Raw genomic sequence first — 22188 nt, forward strand, 5'->3', positions numbered from 1 at the left:
GAGACAGGAAGTTTGCAAATTCAAGACCAGCCTCACCCTGCCTTCAGGAACTTAGTGAGACTGTGTCTCAAACCAAAAAAAAAAAAAATTAAAAAGACTGGGTATATGGCTTAGTGGTAAAGTACCCCTGGGTTCAATCCTCAGTTTAAAAAAAAAAAAGATGAATAATTATCCCATACATTGAAAAAGGAGTCACTTGGGATTTCCCAAATGACAAATATAAGCCATGTAAATATACTACTGAGCACTTTTTTTTCTTTTTTTTTGTACTGAGGATTGAACTCAGGGGCACTTGACCACTGAGCCACATCCCCAGCCCTATTTTGTATTTTATTTAGAGACAGGGTCTCACTGAGTTGCTTAGCACCTCACTATTGCTGATGCTGGCTTTGAACTCATGATCCTTCTGCCTTAGCATTCCCAGCTGCTGGAATTACAGGCATGCACAACCATGCCCACTTTCTGAAAACTTCTTTTTGCTCTCATTCGGAGTAATATTTAGATATATGAACTCAACAGTGTTGTTGTTATTGTTGTTGTTGTTATTATTATTATTATTATTATTATTATGTGCTTGGAATTGAAACTAGGGCCTCATGTATAGGCTAATTTCTTTCTTTCTTTTTTTTTTTTTTTTGTACCAGGGATTGAACCCTGGAGCACTATCCACTGAGCCATATCCCCCGCTCCTTTTTATCTTTTATTTAGAGAGAGGATTTCATTGAGTTGCTTAGGGCCTTGCTATGGTGCTGAGGCTAGTTTTGAAGTCACGATCCTCCTGCCTCAGCCTCCCTAGCCACTGGGATTACAGGCATGCACCACCACACCTGGCTTATTTTAATTTCTTATTTAAATAAACAAAAACTTTAAATGTGTTTTTCTTGTATAAGTATACTTGTTAACTTTTAAGTTCTTTGGTTTGTGAATATTTGGGAAATGATACATACCCTCCACAGAGAAGATGACCAGGTTATGGCCTACAAAGAGGACAAGCAATTTTTTCATTTATTAAAGAATGAAAACAGGTATCTGTTTCACTGCAAATATAATTGTACCTTCTTCTGACTCTTGATACAATTTATTATCTGTGCCACTCAATTGCCATTTATTGCATACTGCTTTTCCTAGATAGCCATCTATTTGTGTCTAAACATCTAACTTTCTTGATCTTTTAAAATTTTTTTTATTTATTTAATTTTAATTAAAAAAAATTTTAGTACTGGGGATTGAATCCAGAAGCACTTTACCTTTGAGCAACATTACAGCCCATTTTGTTTTGAGACATGGTCTCACTAAATTGCTTAGGGCCTTACTGAATTGCTGAGGCTGGAATTGCACTTGTGATCCTCTTGCCTCAGCCTCCTGAGTCACTGGGATTATGGGCATGTGCCACCATTGCCACTCTTCTGATCTGTAAAATTTATATAAGCAATCTTTGATAGTCAGCTTAGTCCTTAGACAGGTTTACAGCAGGTAAAAATATACTGGAAGCTTTTGTTCAGAATTCCAGAGTTTCAACTTAAGAGTCCTAGAACCTCTAGTTTCTTCTTTGCTAGAAGCCAGTCTCACTCATATTAGTGGCATGATGTAAAGATTCATTTTAGAGAAATTGGTAACATGATGTGTTGCTTTATTCTGTTAAAGTTTTTTTTGTTACTTCTCATCTGTGTTTAATGTTGATTAAAAACTTTTATTGTATGTACACCATGAGATAATGAATGAGTGAGAGTTTTTAAAGATCTAATAAATATGATGATAATGCACCTTATGGGCATACTCCCACCAACAGCAGAGATCTAAATCATTAAAGCCTGTTCAGTCACCACCTGTGGAAATAATTACAACAATGTTATTATAGACATTATTCTGCATTAAATTATAAAGCCTTCTTAGCATGATGCTTCTTTTTATAAAATACATACTGCAGTATGCACTTATCGCAGCAGGCCTATAAAATGAATCTATAGTCTAACTTGGATTGTTTCTGAGAATTAACCACATTGTAGATTATCCATAATCTAAAGCCCCTCCCCAACACTGATCATAATAGCTCCCAACAGGAAATAACTAGGTGAGGGTCAGAGCTAAAACTTAAATATAATGAAATATATTTATGAGAGTGCCTATCTAAGTTAATATACTTCCATATGTGTCAAAGTCATGTATAATTGTCTTAGATTTTCTGTTTTGCTATAATACATACTTTATTCTCTCTGTAGGCTTTTTCAATTCTTTAGGGATAGAAACTGTGACTTACCCATATTTGCACTATTGTTAATGTGTAAATTGTACTCAACATATGCTGAATTTAGGAAATATTTATTGCAGGTCTCCTCTGTGTAAGGTATTGTTCTAGGTAATGGTGAGAAGGATAGAAGGAGACTATCTTTCAATTAGTGGGAGAGATGATAATGTATGTAATAACTGTAATATGAGGCATAGTTTGCTTAGTGCTACAATAAAGGCACATTTATAGAATTCAGTCTACTGTTTTAGATTAATCGTACATCTTTTCCCTTCTATTAGTGCCAATAATGGAGAGTTGATGGTATGTGAAATTTCTAACCAGCCCGACTGTATTCTGTTTTCATTTTAGGTTCCAACAATGAAAATTGAGAATGTCAAAACTTACCCTCGTGAGTTGCAGAGAATAATGAGTGAAGTGCGGGATATGACAGACAAGCAGAGTAACATGGATGCCAAATTTGCAGAACTGAAAAAGTGGGTGTTTATCAAGATTTCCAATGTCTGTTTCCAAGGTTTAAAGGTTGATTGCTTCTGAGTTGAGAAACTGAACTCTTGTTTTCCATGGCACTTTAATGAGGTTTCTTTCAAGTTAAACCGCAGCACTGAATCAAATGCTTTAGTGTTTGGACTGCTGCTAATGTGCCAGTGGCTCAGATCATGTAATTGTGGCTGACTAGAAGATCACTGTATAAATCAGAAATAAACTATTGGCATCCAAAACAACTGTGCAAGCATGAGTGGTATAGCAGATAGCAGTTTTCATTTGACAATAGAAAACAGAAAAATATATAGGTTCTATATTTAAGTAACCTGATCTAAATTCCTGGCTAATTCTTTCCTTGGACTAGTTTTTAAAAATGTTCTGTGAAATGCATACTTTAAGATGTATCTCATTGCTTTCTGAAGAGCTACCATGTACAGAATATAGCATGCAGTTATTCTAACCTTTATTCAGAATATAGTGTTCAAAGGCAAAATTTAAATGGTTAAGCAGTCTCAAAATAATACCTGTGATAAAAAAATTATAACCTATTTTTTCTTAGAGGAGATGTATGTGAATATTTTCCAGTAAATGTTCATCAGTATTCAAATTAAACTTGAACTCCTTTCCAAATCTTTCGATGAACTGCAAATGTACCTTTAATTTCATGATTCAATCTTTTGTAATTGACTTAGTAAATTAAACTTTTCTTATTCATCAAGGGAGAAAAGAGTGAGGAAGTAAGGAGAATGGAAGTAGTTTTCTTGCTTTTTCACCAACATTGAATATAAGCCCAGATTTTCATTGACATTGACCATGAGCCAACCCTTCATATTAATTCTGGATATCAGCCTGTTGTTAAACGTTAACCATAACCTACAGATACATCATGTGGTTGATGATCCTCCAGTGGGTTCTGGCTTGTTTTATAGGTAAAACAGACCAGAAAATATTGGGCAATAGTGAACTAGATGGCCTTCTGAGGTTTCTTCTGGCCCAAAATTTGTGATACTTTCCCATTGTGGAATTTGGATTGTATTAGAACACATTTAAAAGTCATTCTGTATAGGAAATTTAGTCTCTTAATCTGCTACAAAGTGTCTCTTATCATACCATTCAGTGAAAGTATAGATGTGTTAGTTTGGCATAAATCCACCATCCTAGAGTTTTAAGTGTTCTTTCAGCCTTTTATGAACTATTTCTCTATTCTTAATCCTATGAATGTTATGACTACATTAGAAGTATATGGATTTGTGGGGGTGGGGTTGTGGCTCAGTGGTAGAGTGCTTGCCTGGCACGTGTGAGGTACTGGGTTTGATCCTCAGCACCACATAAAAACAAACAAACAAATAAATAAAATCATGGCATTTGCAGGTAGTGGATGGAGTTTGAGAAGACAATGCTAAGTGAAGTTAGGCAATCCCCAAAAGACAAATGCCGAATGTTTTCTCTGATATAAGGTGATTGACTCATAGTGGGGTAGGCGGGGAGAGCATGGGAGGAATAGATGAACTCTATATAGGGTAGAGGGGTGGGAGGAGAAAAGAGGGCAAGGGGTTAGCAATAATGGTGGAATGTGATGGCCATTATTATCCAAAGTACATGTGTGAAGGCATGAATTGGTGTGAACATACTTTATATACAGAGATATGAAAAAATGTGTTCTATATGTATAATAAGAATTGTATTATTCATATAGAACACATATTATACATAATACACTGTCATGTATTTAAGAAATGAAAACAATCAATCAATAAACAAATGTATTATATCCATCTACAACTAAAAAAATGAAAATAAAGAAGTATATGGGTTTTTAATGATTCTCAGATTCTCCCATGTAGAAGAGACTACCTTAATAGTAGTCTTGCTCTCAAAAAAATTACTGTGTGATACAGAAGTGTAGATCAGTGGTGCAGCATGTGACTAGCATGGACAAGTCCCTGAATTTGGTCTCCAGCACCACATACAAAAAAGGGAAAAATTAGTGTGATATCTGTATGGACTAATTCACTGACAAAGTTTGAAAAGTATTAGATTTTAAGCCTGAAATATTCAGGCAGGATAATGGGAGGTACCAATCTTCATGAAGAATATGTTTTTGAGACTTTTATTTTTTAATTAATTTTTTAATTATGACAGTGGAATGCATTACAATACTTATTACACATATAGAGCACAATTTTTCATATCTCTGGTTGTATACTAAGTATGTTCACACCAATTCATGTCTTCATACCTGTACTTTGGATAATAATGACCATCACATTCCACCATCATTTCTAACCCCCTGCCCCCTCCCTTCCCCTCCCACCTCTCTACCCTATCTAGAGTTAGTCTACTCCTCCCATGCTCCCCCTCCCTACCCCACTATGAATCAGCATCCTTACATCAGAGAAAACATTCGGCATTTGGTATTTTGGGATTGGCCAACTTCACTTAGCATTATCTTCTCTAACTCCATCCATTTACCTGCAAATGCAATGATTTTATGCTCTTTTATTGCTGAGTAATATTCCATTGTGTCTATATGCCACATTTTTTTATCCGTTCATCTACTAAAGGGCATTTAGGTTGGTTCCACAGTTTAGCTGTTGTGAATTGGGCTGCTATAAACATTGATGTGGCTGTGTCCCTGTAGTATGCTGTTTTTAAGTCCTTTGGGTATAGACTGAGGAGAAGGATAGCTGGGTCAAATGGTGGTTCCATTCCCAATTTTTCAAGAAATCTCCATACTACTTTCCATATTGGCTGCACCAATTTGCAGTCTCACCATCAGTGTATGAGTGTTCCTTTTTCCCCACATCCTTGCCAACACTTATTGTTGTCTGTATTCTTAAGAACTGCCATTCTGACTGGAGTGAGATGAAATCTTACAGTAGTTTTGATTTGCATTTTTCTGATTGCTAGAGATGTTGAAGATTTTTCATATATTTGTTGATTGTATATCATCTTCTGAGAGACGTGTCTGTTCAGGTCCTTGGCCTGATTAAGTTATTTGGGTTATTATTTTGGTACTTAGATTTAGTCTGCTTTCTTAACGCAGTAGACAGTGAGTCAGTCTCATAATCTGAAGAACACTTTAAATACTATTAATTCAGACAACTCAATATAATATTTGATATATATATATTAAAAATTCTTTTTTTTAGGTGGATGTAAAATATTTATTTATATATTGTTTCTTTTCTGATTACTCAGAACCCTGAAGACTCCTAAATCCTTAGATTTAATTTTATTTATTTTTTATTTTATTTTTTTAAATTTTTTATTGTTGGTTGTTCAAAACATTACATAGTTCTTGATATATCATATTTCACACTTTGATTCAAGTGGGTTATGAACTCCCATTTTTACCCCATATACAGATTGCAGAATCACATCAGTTACACATCCATGTATTTACGTACTGCCATACTAGTGTCTGTATATATATATTCAAAATTCTACAGAAACATTTCTGTCCTGCTTCATTTGAGGAATCTGTTAATGTTGTAGGAAATATGCAACACTTTGGCTTGAAGTGACAGAGCTAAGACAGAATTACTGCAAGCAACAGCAACTTTTAACACAGGTATCAATAAATCTTTTTTAAAAAAATATTTTTTTGTTTATTTATTTTTACGTGGTGCCAAGGATTAAACCCAGTGCCTCACACATTCCAGATAAGCACTCCACCCCTGAGCCACAACCCCAGCCCCTCAGTTCAGACTTTTAAGGTAAAGATTAAATAAATCACAACTAAATTTTAATATTTAGTTGTGTTGGGCTGGGGATGTGGCTCAAGCGGTAGCGTGCTCGCCTGGCATGCGTGCTGCCCGGGTTTGATCCTCTGCACCACATACAAAGATGTTGTGTCCGCCGAAAACTAAAAAATAAATATTAAAAATTCTCTCTCTTTCTCTCTCTCTCTCTCTCTAAAAAAAAATATTTAGTTGTGCTTAATGAGGTCTCTACCTTCCTCTTTACCTATTGATTTCCTTAAATATCAAAGATGATGTCCTAATTAATTATTCTGTATGATTTTTTTTCAGATTCTTCAGTTTATGTTGAATTTGATAGGTGAAAACTACATGGTAAACACAGATAGAAAAAGGTGATTTTATTAACTCCAATTCTTTTCTTGGTTATAGAAGGTGTCTTTATTCTCTCTTATAATTTTTCTTTTTCTAAGCTTATTATTTTTTACATCAGAGAATTTAGCATGTACAAATTGTGCATGTGATATCAGGATAAAAAATACCTACCAACAAAAGCCACACATATCAGCTCAGTGTATCTTGTTTTTCCTTTTGTTTTCATACTTGATAACAGACTAACTTTGCCATGGCATGATATAATAGGTATATCCTAGTTGCTGGATCTTACTTGCAGGATGATTTTTTTCTTTCTGTCTTCCTTTTGTAGGCCTACTAAGTGCTAATCATTCTAAGGCTTCTTCTCTCTAAGGAGCCAGACAGAACTGGACTTCTTCTTTACTTTTAAATAAACATGTTCATTTTATTGTATGTATGTATGTATGTATGTATGTATGTATTTGGTGCTGGGGATCAAACCCAGGGCCTCACACATGCTAAATCTATACTCTACCATTGAACTATACCACTAGCCTCGGAATCCCTTCTTAACATATCTCCTGGGATTATTCTGGAATAGATTGAAAAGTACTCCTCAACTCTACTTTGTTAAGGAGTCGTAGAACTTGCATAGAGGTTCTTCACACAAGGGATTATCCTGGACAGAAAGAGCAAAGAAGTTTTACCTCCAATTTCTGATATGATCAGGAGTTCCCAGCTTTACCTTTTGCAACCTAAAATTATAGGATTTTTATGTAAGTCCTTAGAAGACAGAGTATATAATTGTAAAATTTTCCCTTGTGATATGCCATGTAGTTGTATCTGAGAAATAAAGTCATGTTATTAGCTTGATTCCTCAGATTTCATTAAGCTATTTTGAACCAGTAGATAATAGCTGATATTTATTGAGTATTTACAGTGTGCTATGTGCCCTACATAGACTATCTCAATTAATTATTACAAAAATTCTATTGGATGGGCTCTAACATTATCCCCATTTCACAGATATGAGAATTAACTAAAAGAAAATTTAACTACTTTATCTGAAGTGACTTAGTTAATACATGATAGAGCTATATTTCAAACCTAGGTAGGGGGGAGTCATTGACTTCAGAGCTCTGCCTCACATTTGAGTGGACCCTCCTTCACATTTATTTTTGATAACCTCTAATTTTGATATAATCAAACTTGATAAAAATTTATATGAATGCTACAAGTGACTCCCATAGAGCTTTTACCCAGATTTCCAACTTAACATTTTATATTATCATTTATTCTCCCTTCTTCCCTGTCCTTACACACACAGAGGCACACTTTTTTCTGAACCATTTGAAAGGAAATTCAAGATATAGTGTCCATTGTTCCTAAGATTTCATGTGTATTTCCTAAGAATGATGATGATGATGATGATGATGATGATGATGATGATGATTGTTATTATTTGCTTTTTGAGGGGGTGTTTTTTTTTTCATTTTCTGGGGATTGAACCCAGGGGTGCTTTACCACAGAACTATATCCCCAGTCCTTTTTATTTTATTTTAAGGCAAGTTCTTGCTAAATTGCTGAGCCTGGTCTTGAACTTAAGATCTTCTTGCCTCAGCCTCCCAAGTCACTGGGATTATATGCCTACACCACCATGCCTGATGGACTTCAACATTTTTGAAGAGTACAGGCCAGTGATTTTTGTAGAATATCCATCATTTGGGGTTTGCTGTGGTGTCATGGCTAGAAAACAATTGTAATTTTTGGTAGTATAACTAAGAAGTGATTCTGTATTCTTAGTATATCATTGTCAGAGACAACTAATGTCAGTTTCTGTAATTATCTGTGATGTAAGCTTTGATCATTTGAATTCAAGGGGTGTTTCCTCAGTTTCTCTAGTCTTAAGTTACTATTTCTCACTTAGTAACTTTCCAGGAGATACTTTTAATTTATATAAACACTCTTTTCAATGTTTCTTCCATTAAAGTAGCCCTTAACTCAGGGGCGATTTACCACAGAGTTACACACCCCTCCACCAGCCCATTTTTATTTTATGTTGAGACAGGGTCTTGATAAATTTCCTAGGCTGTTCTTGAACTTGGCATTCTTCTGCCTCAGCCTCCTGAGTAGCTGGGATTATTGGCATGCTATTTGTACAATTTGACTCTTCTAATTACATTATTTCTCTATATATTTTGTTTACATTCTACTATAAGGAAGAACTTTTTCTTTTTTGCTGGTTATTCATTTGTTTATATCAACATGGAATCATGGATTCTTATTTTAGTAAGGGATTATAATCTTTATCAGAATATGTCCATTGATAGATATATTGTTGCTTTGAGCATTTTTACTTTTCACATAATAGAATGTTCTAGGCTTGATTTATACTTTCCATTTCCCAGCTCTGGAATCAGGCATCACTCCAAAGAGTCTGGTTTCCCCTTTAGCTCTTTGTTTTAGTTTTAGCTGACCCAATGTATACTTAAAAAAAAAAGCTATTAGGATATCTTAATGTAGACACTTAGAAGGAAGCTAGCACACAGGGTAATATTCCAAATTGTTGCTACTTTTTCTTAGCTGCCTCTCATTAAAATGTAGTGGGTCCTTTTCTTTGCTCACATTGTTGCTGAGATGCTAAAACATTATGTCTCGTGGGAATCATTCTGACAAAAGATAATTAAAATTTAGGTTCTATACAATACTTTTGCTGACCATGCAACATTAAGATAGCTTATAACATTGAAATGTGAATCTCGTTGCAGGTCATTTCCACTTAAATCTGGGGCTTCAGCTTCCAAATGTGCTCATCAATATTTCCATATTCCAGAGGAGAAGAAGAAAGAAGCTGTAAGATTCTGGAATAAGATGATGGTGGTGGGTGGGTGAAAACAGAGCATTTACTGTCAGTTAAATTTCCAGTACCTGTTATTATTTCTCATACCATTGTTAAGTGTTCTCTATGGGAATCACATCAAATATGATCTGAGAAAGACCAGATGTATACATAGGTACATGATCAACTCTCATTTCCTCTCACCTTCCTGTTTAGATGCAGATATTACAAAATGGTTATACACTTATTGAAGAAAAATATAAAAATCTCCTTGATAGTATCATACCTACTTTGAAAGATGAATCTAAAACCTTAGTTTCATGTATGGACCAGGCAATTGGAGATGATGGGTAAGCAGTCTCATGGATAATGTACTGGTAATGAATCATAATATAGTCTACAGGTATGTTAAATCACGAGGTATATTTTGTTGTTAAGTGAACAAATAATGTTTTCCTTCAGTTACTAAAATAAAATACAACTAATGTCCTGTCATTATGCATTTGTGTTCTTCCTTAGTGTTAATGGTACTGCTGTCCATATCTGGGCATTGAACCCAGGGTGTGAGCGACATTCCCAGCCCTTTTATATGTTGTTGATGAACTTTTATTTTATTTATTTTATTTTATATGTGATGCTGAGAATCTAACCCAGTGCTTCACACATTCTAGGCAAATGCCGTACCACTGAGACACCATCCCAGCCCTAATGTTTTATTTTGAGACAGAATCTTGCTAAGTTGCTTAGGGCTTCACTAAGTTGCCGAGGCTGGCTTTGAACTCATGATCTTCCTGCCTCAGCCTCCCAAACCACTAAGATTATAGGCTTGCACCACTGTACCTGGCTGCCATTCATGTTCTTGTTCAGCCTTCCTTATGACTACCAAAACATCCTTGTAAAAAAGTTTAACCTGTATTTTATTACAACAGAATAGGGCAGTGATAACTGGCCCTTTAAAATATGTATACAGTAAATGATTTTTGAAGAAATAAGGTATTAAAATATAATTTACTTAATGTAAGATATTTGTATATGATTATGGCTTAGATATGAGATATCACCTAAAAGTTCATGTTTGAGACAATCTAAAAAGGTTCAGTAGTGAAAACATTTGATTATGAGAATTGTAACTTACTCAGTGAGTTAATCCACTGATAGGGATTAACTAGGTGGTAACTGAAGGCAGGTAGGGTATAGCTGGAGGAGATGGGTCACTAGGGGCATGACTTTGGGGTTTATATTTTGTCCCTGGTGAGTGGAGAACTCTCTCTCTGCTTCCTGATTGCCCTGTCCTGAACTTCTTTCCTCCTCCATACCTTTCTACCATGATGTTTTGCTTCACCTTGAACCCACAGCTGTGGAGTTGGCCTTCTGTGGACTAAGACATCTGAAATTGTGAGCACCAAATAAATTTCTCCTTGTCTCAAATTGTTCTTGTCAGTTCTTTTGGTCACAGTGGCAGAAAAGTTGACTAAAAACACACACACACACACACACACACATATATAATATATAATATATATATAATATGTAACTTTTTTTAGATGTCAACAATAGCCAGTTAAAACTTCTAGTGGAAAAAAATTCTCTTGACAAAAAAAAACAATAAACTAAATTTAAAAATACTATAAAGTTAATAATAAATATGAAGTATGTGTTTGGCAAAAAAAATTGTTCTGAAAATTTGAGAATTTCTATACATGCTAAAGAAAATAAAAATATAAGCATGAGGTTTTTTTTGGTGGGGGTAGAGGTTGCTGGGTAGGGAACCCATTGTGTGTTCTAGGCAAGTGCTCTATCAGATATAGGCATTCTGAGCCCTTTTTATTATTTATTTTGAGATCAGGTCTTGCTAAATTGTTGAGGCTGGGCTCAAACTTGTGATTCCCCTGGCTCAGCCTCACAAGTAGCTGGCATTCTAGGTATGTGCCATCATGCATGAATATTATTTTTATTGAGACATAATAGTTTTACATATTTATGTGTTACAGTATGGTTATTCATACATGTGCAGTATCAAATGTGCAGTAATCAAATCAGGTTATACCCTTCTAGTCATTTTGAAATATATTTATTGTTTTAACAATACTTACTTGTGCTATATAGACAATTAGTACTAGTTCCTCCTCTCTGTTTTAGTGCCCTTTGTTTAACTTCTTTCTTTCCTCCCACTCCTTCCCTTCCTAGTCTCTGTTGACCGCCATTTCTTCTATAAGATTAGCATTTTAGTTTCTACAAATGAGTGAGAATATGTGGTATTTATCTTTCTGTGTTTGGCCTATTTTCCTCAGTAAAAGGGCCTCCAGTTTCATCCATGTCACAAATAACAGGATTTCATTCCTTTATATGGTTGAGTAATAATATTCTATTGTGTTTACATACTATGTGTGTGTGTGTGCGCGCGCACACGTGTGTGCTAGGCAAGTACTCTACCATTGAGCTACAACCTCAGCCCCGTTGTGTATATTATTTTTAAGTGTGTGTTATAGATATTTGGATGTCTATTGGAGAGGGTTTTTTTTTTGGTTTAGACATCTAAGTCTCAATGATGTCTATATGGGTAGAAAGAAAGACCAAATGGAGAATCATTAAGTGTGGTGCAGGAGGGTGGAAGTTCTAGAAAATTATACTTGACTAGGAGACTGTTGGAGGAGCATGCAAGTGGAAAATCATTCAGCAGAATATTATGAGATGTATTTTAGAAGTATCCAAAGAAATCCTGAGGGTATAGAATGTTTGGGGAGAGATAAGTGTTGGAGGGGGAGGTCAGTACGGATATGAGCAGTGTGTCCTAGAGCCTGGTATATCCAGAGAAGTAAGCCACTGAAACAATAGGGTCTGGGAGCTAGGGTGCTTAAGGGGACAAGACAATGAGAAGGGTGCCATTTTAGAGAAGGAGATATAGATGTTCAACATTAGTCCTTGAATTAAAGTTTTGCACAGATATTGTGTGCTAAATCCAACAGCATGTAAGCTATCTATCTGGTTGCTGGCCCAGAAAGAGATGCATATATGCATTTTCTTTACCCTGTCCAACAAGTTAACAAGGATACAGAGTGGTGACAATAGGTACATCTTTAAAAACAGAGTATACCACAAAAGCTTTCCTAAAGAGAGCAAAGAAAGAAAGAAATCAGTGGATCTGGGACTTGATGACATCTAGAATGTTAAAATTTTGATGAATGATATTTGAACATGTGTACAAAGAACCTTAGAAGCTAATTAAAAATTCAAGTTTCAGGGAAGATACACAATCACAGATATTTGTAGTGTCTTAAAATATCATGTCAGAAAAAAATATGGAAAATCATGGTAACACATCAACTTAATTGTTCTATTAGAAACAAATATTTAATCCTATGATAAAATTAACTTGTTTGTTTAGCTTTTTCATCCTTGTTCAAAGAACCCCAACACACACTATATAATTTGTTATATGAGAAACAATACAAAAATCATTTGTCTTTTCTTTGTATTTCCTCCTTTATTGATAAGCAAATAGTTGTCCCATTCTGCTTATTTTCTAGTCAAGATTGACTACAAAACAGAAAGGAAACTTGAGCTGTGAGCTTTGACTACTGATCCTCATAGTGCCATTCCATTGCTCTGATTTGTAACATGCTATATAAACTCTCTAAATGATAAATGGATAGATAGGAATACTTATAAGTATGATAGTTACATGCATACAATAATATGTAGCTGAGATTTATATATGCATAGCTAAACAGTTTTATGGAGACATAATTTGTTCATTTTAATTTTTGCTGTTTAATTTGTATTGAATTTACTGAGTTGTTAAACTATCCCCATCATCCCATATTAGAGCATTTTTATCACCCCAATGAAATCTTTCATGCCTGTTTACTAACCTACTTTCTGACTCTCAATTGGGTATTACATATCAATAGAATGATAGAATAAATGGTCTATTCTGTCTGGCTTATTTCAATTAGCATAATATTTTCAAGGTTCATTCATGTTATATCATAGATTAGTACTCTTTTTTTATAAAAAGTATTCCATTTTATGGGCTCACCACAGTTTTCTTTCCTATTAGTTAATTGACACTTTGGGTATTTTCCATTTTGAGGCTGTGAATAATGAACATTCACAGAAGAATATTTATGTTCGTATTTCTCTTGGGTATATACCTAAAAATGGAATTGCTAGAAACTAATGGAATAGAATGGAAAATTATTTTTTGTTACTAGGGATTGAACCCAGGGGTACTTAACCACTGAACCACATCCCCAGACCGTTTTTATATTTTATTAGAGACAGGGTCTGAGTTGCTTAGGGCCTTGCTAAATTGCTGAGGCTGGGTTTGAACTTGCAACCCTTCTGCCTCAGCCTCCTGAGTAGCTGGGATTACAGGCATGTGCCACTGCACCCAGCTTCCCAAGCTTTTTAATTTTTAAAAATTTTGAAACAGGGTCACACTAAGTTGCTCAGAGCCTCAGTAAACTGCTGAGGCTGTCCTTGAACTTGTGATCTTCATACCTCAGCCTCCCAAGTTGCTGGAATTACATGTGTGAGCCACCATGCTTAGCATGTTTAACTTCTTAATAAATTTACAAACTGTTTTCCAAAGTGGCTATACCATTTCGCCTGTATTTCCACCAGTAATGTGTGGAAGATCCTATTTTTGTATACCCTTACCTTCACTTGTTATTGTTTGTCATTTTTTATTATAGCATTCTGGGTTTGATAAGTATTTTTTTCATTAAGTTAAGGTGATGGAACAATTGGCTGGTCAGTTGGCATGGACATAGTATTATGTGATGTATAAATGAATTGAAAGGAGAGCTTCATGGCATATCATAAGTTATTTATTCTAAATATTGCGAATATTTAGATATTATATAACTGATGGAGGTGTTATAGCCTGTATGATTTGAGCTCTAACATCATTTTTGATTAATACATTCTTGTTGTTTCTCAGAGAGGATCTTAAAATGTCTATTCAGGATATACCTATGAATGAAAATTCATCGGATGTTGATATGTATTCATCTATACCCGATTTTCAAGAACTAATGACTGAAGACTATTTAGGAGAGGAAACTGACAATATTTCTTTGGAGTTTATGTCTTCTCCTTCTGAGGATAATTATTCAATCTTTACTGAAGACAAATCAGACAGTCAATTTAATACTATAATGAATAGGTATGCAATGTCTTTCTTCTGTAACCTAGTAGGTTTTACGTGTTTTTGAGGAAACTGGTTTTTTAAAAAAAAAAATTACAGTCTGGGGAACACTTTGGATACAGCTAAAGAAAATCAGGGATATAACAATAGCTTATAGAGTCTTTGAAGGATACCTCCACCCTCACTCTTTCCCTTTCTTTCTGTGAAACCCAAAAACATTATTTAGAATGTTGATAAGGACTTTGAAATGAAGTATATAGCTAGTTACCCCCAAATCTAGCTGAGCAGTAGCATAATTCTTTGCTATATCTGTGATTACACAGTTGAATATTGAGTTGAGTCTACTCTCATTTTGCAACCTTAACCAATCAGACATTTTTAAGGGGAAAACTAAACTAGGATCAACACCTTATCCTGGGACTTAGCACTGATGTAGGACTTGTGTTTCTGAGGAAATTTGGATATTGATTTTCACACATATGTTCTTTTTCTGAAGTTAGAAAATTACCTGTTTATCCAAAGCATAATATTATGGTAAGTTCTGGGAGATATAATTAAGGAAACATTTCCCTTAGGCACCTCCACTCCTGATATTATCTTTGTTTCTTATATACTGCAAATGTACTTTTCGGTAATATATTTGGTGTTTCACCTTCTGTGGTCTTCTGAAAATAAGAGCCCAACATTGGTAGTATAAAATCTTCCCTTTATTTTATATTCAAAATTATCTCAGAAAGCAGGGTGAAACCTCCTGCTTGGAACAAAACTAGAAGAAAAAAAAAAAAAAACAAGATTTCATTTCCTGAAACTAAGAGGTTGTGTGTACTTCAGCAGAAATACTACTAAATTGGAGCCACAGAGTCACTGTTGTCAGCAGATCTCTACTCATGACAACACTGAGTGGCTTGTGGAGGAGGGATGTCAGCTGGAGTTTCACCTTCATCAGCAGTGCTTACATTAGTCTGTTTTCATACTTTACCATCTTATGTTTGTATTATTCCCTGCTACTTTCCCTTATTTATTGTCCAATCCCAGAAAGATGAAGGTCATGTGTGGGCCTTGGTCAAATTTTTCTCATAAATAGCTTCCTAAGAACACCCAAAAGGGGGCCCTGTAAGCTTCCTCAGCCCGATCCAAAACTTCACTACAGACCCTTGGACCTGTTTCAAAGGAAACTTCTCTAGACAATGAAATAATCTACCAATTTTAGGGCACTTTATGTCCTCAGAACATTAACAGCAATTGTTGTTTGAGATAATTATTCTGAGTTGCTTTAACATTGCCTGAATTGGCCACCAAAGTGAAGTTTAAGTTCTAATAGATTGGCAAATTATAGGAAACTAAGAATTTAGTGGCATTTGGATTCTTAGGTTAAATAGTAATATTTGATAATAATAAAATATATGATCCTCAGAACACCTGATTTTCCTGATGACTGGCACCACAAAATGAAGTCAAGAACTATACCAAAGAGCAAAGTCAAACTATGCATTTTTTGTTGTTGTTCACTGACAACTGGTGACATGTGTCCCACTTCCTCTATTGATGAGATTCAGGCTGAGTGTTGTTCAGTGGAACAATGTAGTCATTTCAAAAGCTAACTTTGGTGTATATAGAATCTCATAAATGAAAAGACCCTAGAGGTCATTTGGATTAGCTAGCTACATTGTTGTGGTGTTTTGCATCTCACTTTTTTTCTTTTGATTGGGAACAGTGACTTATCATTCTATTTGGCACCAAATTCACAAAAGGGCATCCTGTGGAATTATAGCTTTCCCTGGGAACAGACTAGTGTGTTTTTCTTCCATCCTTCTTTTCTAGGCCTCTTCAGGTTGAAAACTCTGGTATGTTACTTGGAAGTGGGCCGCTTTGGCTGAGTTATAACCAGTGAATTATGTACTGAAATCTTCTGAATAGCATTAGGCTTTATAGTCTGAAAGTGAAATATCTGTAACTGGAAAATGCCATATGGTTTGTGGTTTCTTGGTCAAGGACCTGCCATAATCTGTACAATTTATTATGTTTGTGGTATTTTCTCAAAGATTGTCTCCTGGCAGTTAGATTACCATTTTTTCCATCCACCTTCATCCTGCTTGGCAGCAGAGTTTGTTGATTTCCCCACCCCTCTATTTTTTTCATTTAAGGGATGAAATGTATATGCAGGGTATTGAAGGAAACCTGGTGGAGATTAAGTCCTTGCAATCTAGGAAGAAAGTGAACTGTGATGCTGGTCATGTCAGTGAGGTAAGACTATCAATTCATTTTGCTGTATTTACATAAATTATTCCAAAAGCAGAATGATATATGACAATTGGCACTGGTAATATTATGCCTGGGATTCAAAAATACTTGAATTCTTACCTTGACTTTTCCATTGATTTAGTGTATATGGTGTTTATATCTTGATTTTCTGAACCAGAAACTGAAGTAGTTATTATATCTCTCTTCCCCAGACTAATAGTATAATTTATTTTTTATTATGTGGTGATTTTCCTTCTTCCAATTCCTTTAAAATTGTCAATATGAAAGTATAAGTATACCTTTATGTAGAATTTTGTGATGCTTTAATAATAGTTTTTCATACATCCAAAGTTCCTCTTCTTGTCACATTATACCTCACTGTTGTGCAAAAATAAACAGTGTAGAATTTAAGTTGTTGTATATTTCTCTCTTTTTTCTTTACAGCCAGTCAGTTCTGAACTTCCTACTTTAATGACAAACGAAACTGAAACTTTATCCAGTATGGATGTCATGGCAGAAATAGATGTAAGATCTATTTTTCTAGTCGTTTTATTGCTTTTTATATACCATCCAGTTCTGGGACACTATATTGTTTTTTTGATGATGAAGATTGCCATAGTAGATTATTAGCAGAAAACCTTTACAGTTGAGTGAATGAAGTAGGAGGGCTTAAGGCATGCCATCTATATTCTTTATCTGCCCTCCTCACTTTTTCTTCTATGCCTTAATATTGACTACTTATAGCAAAGTCCAGTTTAAATTAGTATTTTTCAACATTTTACTACTTCCATGCATATATAAGACACCCAGAGATCCACTTAGTGAAGCAGAACTTCTTTGTTCACATATTTGCAAGTGGCTACTAATATAATTGACAAGCCATGTTTACTGATGAACCTATTATTCCAGGTATTCACGAGACTAAGAAGGTAGGAACATGACTTGAGCCTAGGAGTTCAAGGCCAGCCTGCACAACATAGTGACACCTCATTTCAAATAAAAAATTACTTCTAAGTGAACCGTTGCTTTTCTTGGCAGTTGCTTTCTTTATAAGTTACATAAAGAGGAATCTTATCCTATTCCTGTGTATATAATCAAAAACTGATCCATGTGTTAGATTAAGTATCTTTTTTAACATCAGTTGCCATGCTGAACAACAGAACTTTCTTTAGAACTTGTCTCTTATAGAAAAGGGGACCAGAGAGAATAATTAAGGGAATATTTTGGGGTGCTGGGGATCAAACTCATGGGCTCATGAATACTAGGCAAACACTCTATCATGAGCTATACCCCCAGATACTAAGGAAATATTTTAAGATACTTGTCAGCCAGAAAATATGTATGACTGGATTAAAATGAGCATTACCACATTGCTCATATACTTGATTTTCTTAAACATTACTTCACATTCTAGGATACCCTTTCCTGTCTTTTATGACATAATTTGGTGGCTATAGGTGGCTTTTTTTTTTTTTTTGCTACTGGGGATTGAACTGAGGGACACACAACCACTAAGCAACATCCCTAACCTTATTTTTATTTTGTTTAGAGATAGGGTCTCACTGAGTTGTTTAGTGCCTCACTGTTGCTGAGGCTGGCTTTGAACATGTGATCCTCCTGCCTCAGCCTCTTGAGCTACTGGGATTACAAGCGTGCACCACCATGCCTGGCTATGAGTGTCAGTTTAATGAGAACGTTTGACAAATGGAGAATCTGTGCATTTTAGACTATGTAATAGACAAATATCTGAATATTAAATGTACTACTTTATAAATATTGAATAGGTAACCAAATTTAATCTATGTAAGAAATCATGCTTTGTTTGGATATAGTCATTTAGTAAATGATCATGATTATGACTGGAAATTATAATAGGACCAAAAAAGAACAGGGCATCTATTTGTTAAAATTGTTTTTGTTAAGCCTTTCCTCATACTCCTGTGAATTGCAAGGAAACTGAATTCCTAGCAGATAATTTTCTTTAATAGTATACTTACAGGCCTGTTTCTCTTAGCTTAGTGAAATCTTATTGTTGCTGTTGCTATTTTAGGAAAAAATAAAACCCTTGTATATTCCCATAACTGTTTTCTCTAGCTACAGAAGATCTCCAGATGAAACTTTTTTTTGGTCATTGACCAATAAGTAATGGGGCTAGATCCTGTGGGTGTTGACTCTTGTTATATATTGTTTAGCTGAGATGACTTGAAAGAAGTGTTTTTTTTTCTTTCTGGACATACTAGACATATTTGATGATTCTCATCATTCAGGTTCAAACACTCAGGTTCAAATCCAATATTTACCACATTTGCTTTTGTCTGGGCAAATAAATATTGGTCAATATTAGTTCAAGCTAAGTGACAACTGGACCTACGTCGCATAATTGGCTCTTGCTGCACTATGAATTGATTTTTTTCCCCTTCTGTCTAAAGAGCAGTTAGTAAAGAAAGCTACAGCCTTTAGAAAGCAAAGTAAATGGAAGCATTCTTCCCTCAATTTTGTTAATCTCTCAAGAGATAGGTTTCTTTTAAGGTGCTGAGGACTGAACTTAGGGCCTCATGGTTGCTAAGTGTGTACTGCACATACTCCGGCCCAAGACATAGTCTTTTTTTCATCAAGTATTTAACTTTATCTCCAAGAATGATTGATGGATAAAGATTCTAATATTTTATCTCCCTTTATAGACTCTTGATTTAATGAATAGTGAAGAAGGAGAGAGGAATCTACTTGAAGCCAATGGAAGAAAAGGTATAAACGATTTTTTGTAGAGGGGTCAGGTTTATGTTCTAGTCTAGCCTCACAACTTACTAAATGACCTTTGGCATGTCATTTAACCTCTGCAAACCCATCTTTACTCTTGTGTAAACTAAGATAATAATAATTGATTTTTTGATTTATAAATTTTTATGAATATTAAATGAGTATTAAATGAGATAATATATTTGAAAGAGTCCTGAAAACTATTTTTAATTGATTTTATTTTTTAAATACATGACAGTGGAATACATTACAATTCTTATTACACACATAGAGCACAATTTTTCATATCTCTGTATATAACGTATGTTCACACCAATTTATGTCTTCATACCTGTACTCTGGATAATAGTGACCATCACATTCCACCATCATTTCTAACCCCATGCCTCCTCTTTTCTCCTCCCACCCCTCTACCCTATCTAGAGTTCAGCTATTCCTCTGATGCTCCCCTTCCCTACCCCACTATGAGTCGGTCACCTTATGTCAGAGAAAACATTCAGCATTTGTTTTTGCACAATGGAATATTACTCATCAATAAAAGAGAATTAAAATCATGGCATTTGCAGGTAAATGGATTCAGTTGGAGAAGATAATGCTAAGTGAAGTTTAGCCAGTCCCCAAAAAACAATTGCCGAATGTTTTCTCTGATACCATGTAAACTTAAGGGAGAATGTATTATAATGTCTCTAACTTTAAGACAAAAACCATAATAAAGATATTCAAAAGGATGTGCTGTAATGAATTTGGGTTTTCACATGACATCCAAACAAGTTCTCAGAAGGTAGGTCCTTTGTTTTTTACTAAGCTTAATTCTCCACAGTTAGCTTAGATTTTATAGGAAGTGCATCCTACAAAGATCTATATTCTAGTGGTTACTGATATTCCTAAATCCAAAAACAGATTTTAACAAAGTCACATCACATTCTTCTCTTATAGAATTATCAAAAGTTTGAAATATTAAGTATATTAGGAAAGCTGATATTAGATTCTAGGACCAGAGGCAAGAGTACATTATTCTTCCATATTATTTTTGCATAAGATGCCCCTCGAATAGCTATTTTGAAGAGTGTAACTCAGAATAGTGGGAAGATAACTCTCATTCTATTCTGTGATTCATTTAGCAGTGTAAGATTTTGATTATATTTTTTCTTACCCTCTCTTCTCCCACAATGTGTAACAAAACAATGTCTCTCCACAGACCAGCAAGTGGTAGAATACAAGAAATATGCCCTGCTTTCCCTGTTAGAGGAGGTGCCAAAAAATGATTTTGGAGAAAGACTTCAAGATTCTAATGACCTTCTTTTGGATGATCTGAAGAATCCATCGTTGGTCTTACCAGATTTCAATGACCATGATTGTATAGCCCTGAATGTTTCATCTCCAGGAAATGTAAATACTGTTGAAAACTCTGCACCCCACTTATATGTGGAAACAAATGGAGAATCTATGCTGTTCCCTTTGGTTTTTCTCAGCCCTGTTACCAATTTTGATGATGAGTCCAACAAACTTGTGTCTTCTACTTGAATTTATTTTGAGCTCCCCCCATTCTAGCTTCCTGCTAGAAAAGTGGCAATGACTCAAATACCTTTGGCTATCTAGTATGTGCCCCTTCATCTCTTAACCTCTGTGAATTGAAAAATACAGTTAAAATTGTTGCTTGCTGTTACCTAAGCAAGTTTTCACAACTGGGATTAAATTCAGACCACACAAAAAAAGATAGAGAACACATTTATGTTGGGGGGCATGTAAAAAATGTAAATCAACATTTTGCTAATACCTTATTTACATCCAGAAGTTTATGTTAAGTACTACAAAGGATGACAATCTTCAAAATAAATAGCAAATCCATGTAGCTAGTTTCTGCTGATAGCAAGCAAACTATGCCATTCCAGGGATTCTTGAGACAAATATATTTTGAAAAATATTTTCAAAGGCAAGGATTTTTTGTGAATTCTGGAAAGGACAGGACTAAAATTTTCCCTTGATTTTACAGGTACATTTATTTTATAGTTTTTCTATTTTAGTTTAATTAATTATGCAATTTTTATTTTCTAAGAAAATTGAATTTTCAGCATAAAATTATATTTTTATATGCTATTGCACTAATCAAAAGATACCCTTTACTTGGGCTGGAGTTGTAAATCAGTGGAAGATAACTTGCCTAGCATGAGTGAGGCACTGGAGTTGATCCTGAGCACCACATACATACATACATACATACGTAAACAAATAAATAAAAAAAAAATATAAAGGAATGCTGTCCATCTACAACTATATAAAAAAAATTTAAAGAAAGACTGCCTTTACCCAATATTTTGAATCTCATCTAAAACCTTGTGAAAGAACTGAGTCACATTCTAGCCATGTTTTTTACCCCCAATATGAGGAAACACAAGAACCAATTTATATATAT

At 34.8% G+C, this 22188-nt stretch overlaps 1 protein-coding gene across 1 annotated transcript in view; it reads left to right on the plus strand.

The window, feature by feature from the left end:
* Positions 1–21388, plus strand: part of LOC107155632 (heat shock factor protein 3-like) — a 53456-nt gene extending 32068 nt beyond the window's left edge. Inside the window, exons 3-11 of the mRNA XM_048797233.1 lie at positions 2597–2721; positions 6230–6305; positions 6766–6827; positions 9555–9639; positions 9842–9975; positions 14571–14795; positions 16922–17021; positions 19700–19763; positions 20974–21388. Coding sequence (XP_048653190.1) covers positions 2597–2721; positions 6230–6305; positions 6766–6827; positions 9555–9639; positions 9842–9975; positions 14571–14795; positions 16922–17021; positions 19700–19763; positions 20974–21299 — 1197 coding nt within the window. The 3' untranslated portion in view covers positions 21300–21388. The remainder of the gene's footprint in view (positions 1–2596; positions 2722–6229; positions 6306–6765; positions 6828–9554; positions 9640–9841; positions 9976–14570; positions 14796–16921; positions 17022–19699; positions 19764–20973) is intronic.
* Positions 21389–22188: the final 800 nt, after the last annotated feature.

The sequence above is a fragment of the Marmota marmota genome, unplaced genomic scaffold (genome assembly GCF_001458135.2).
Source record: "Marmota marmota marmota unplaced genomic scaffold, marMar, whole genome shotgun sequence".
NCBI classification, from domain to species: domain Eukaryota; kingdom Metazoa; phylum Chordata; class Mammalia; order Rodentia; family Sciuridae; genus Marmota; species Marmota marmota.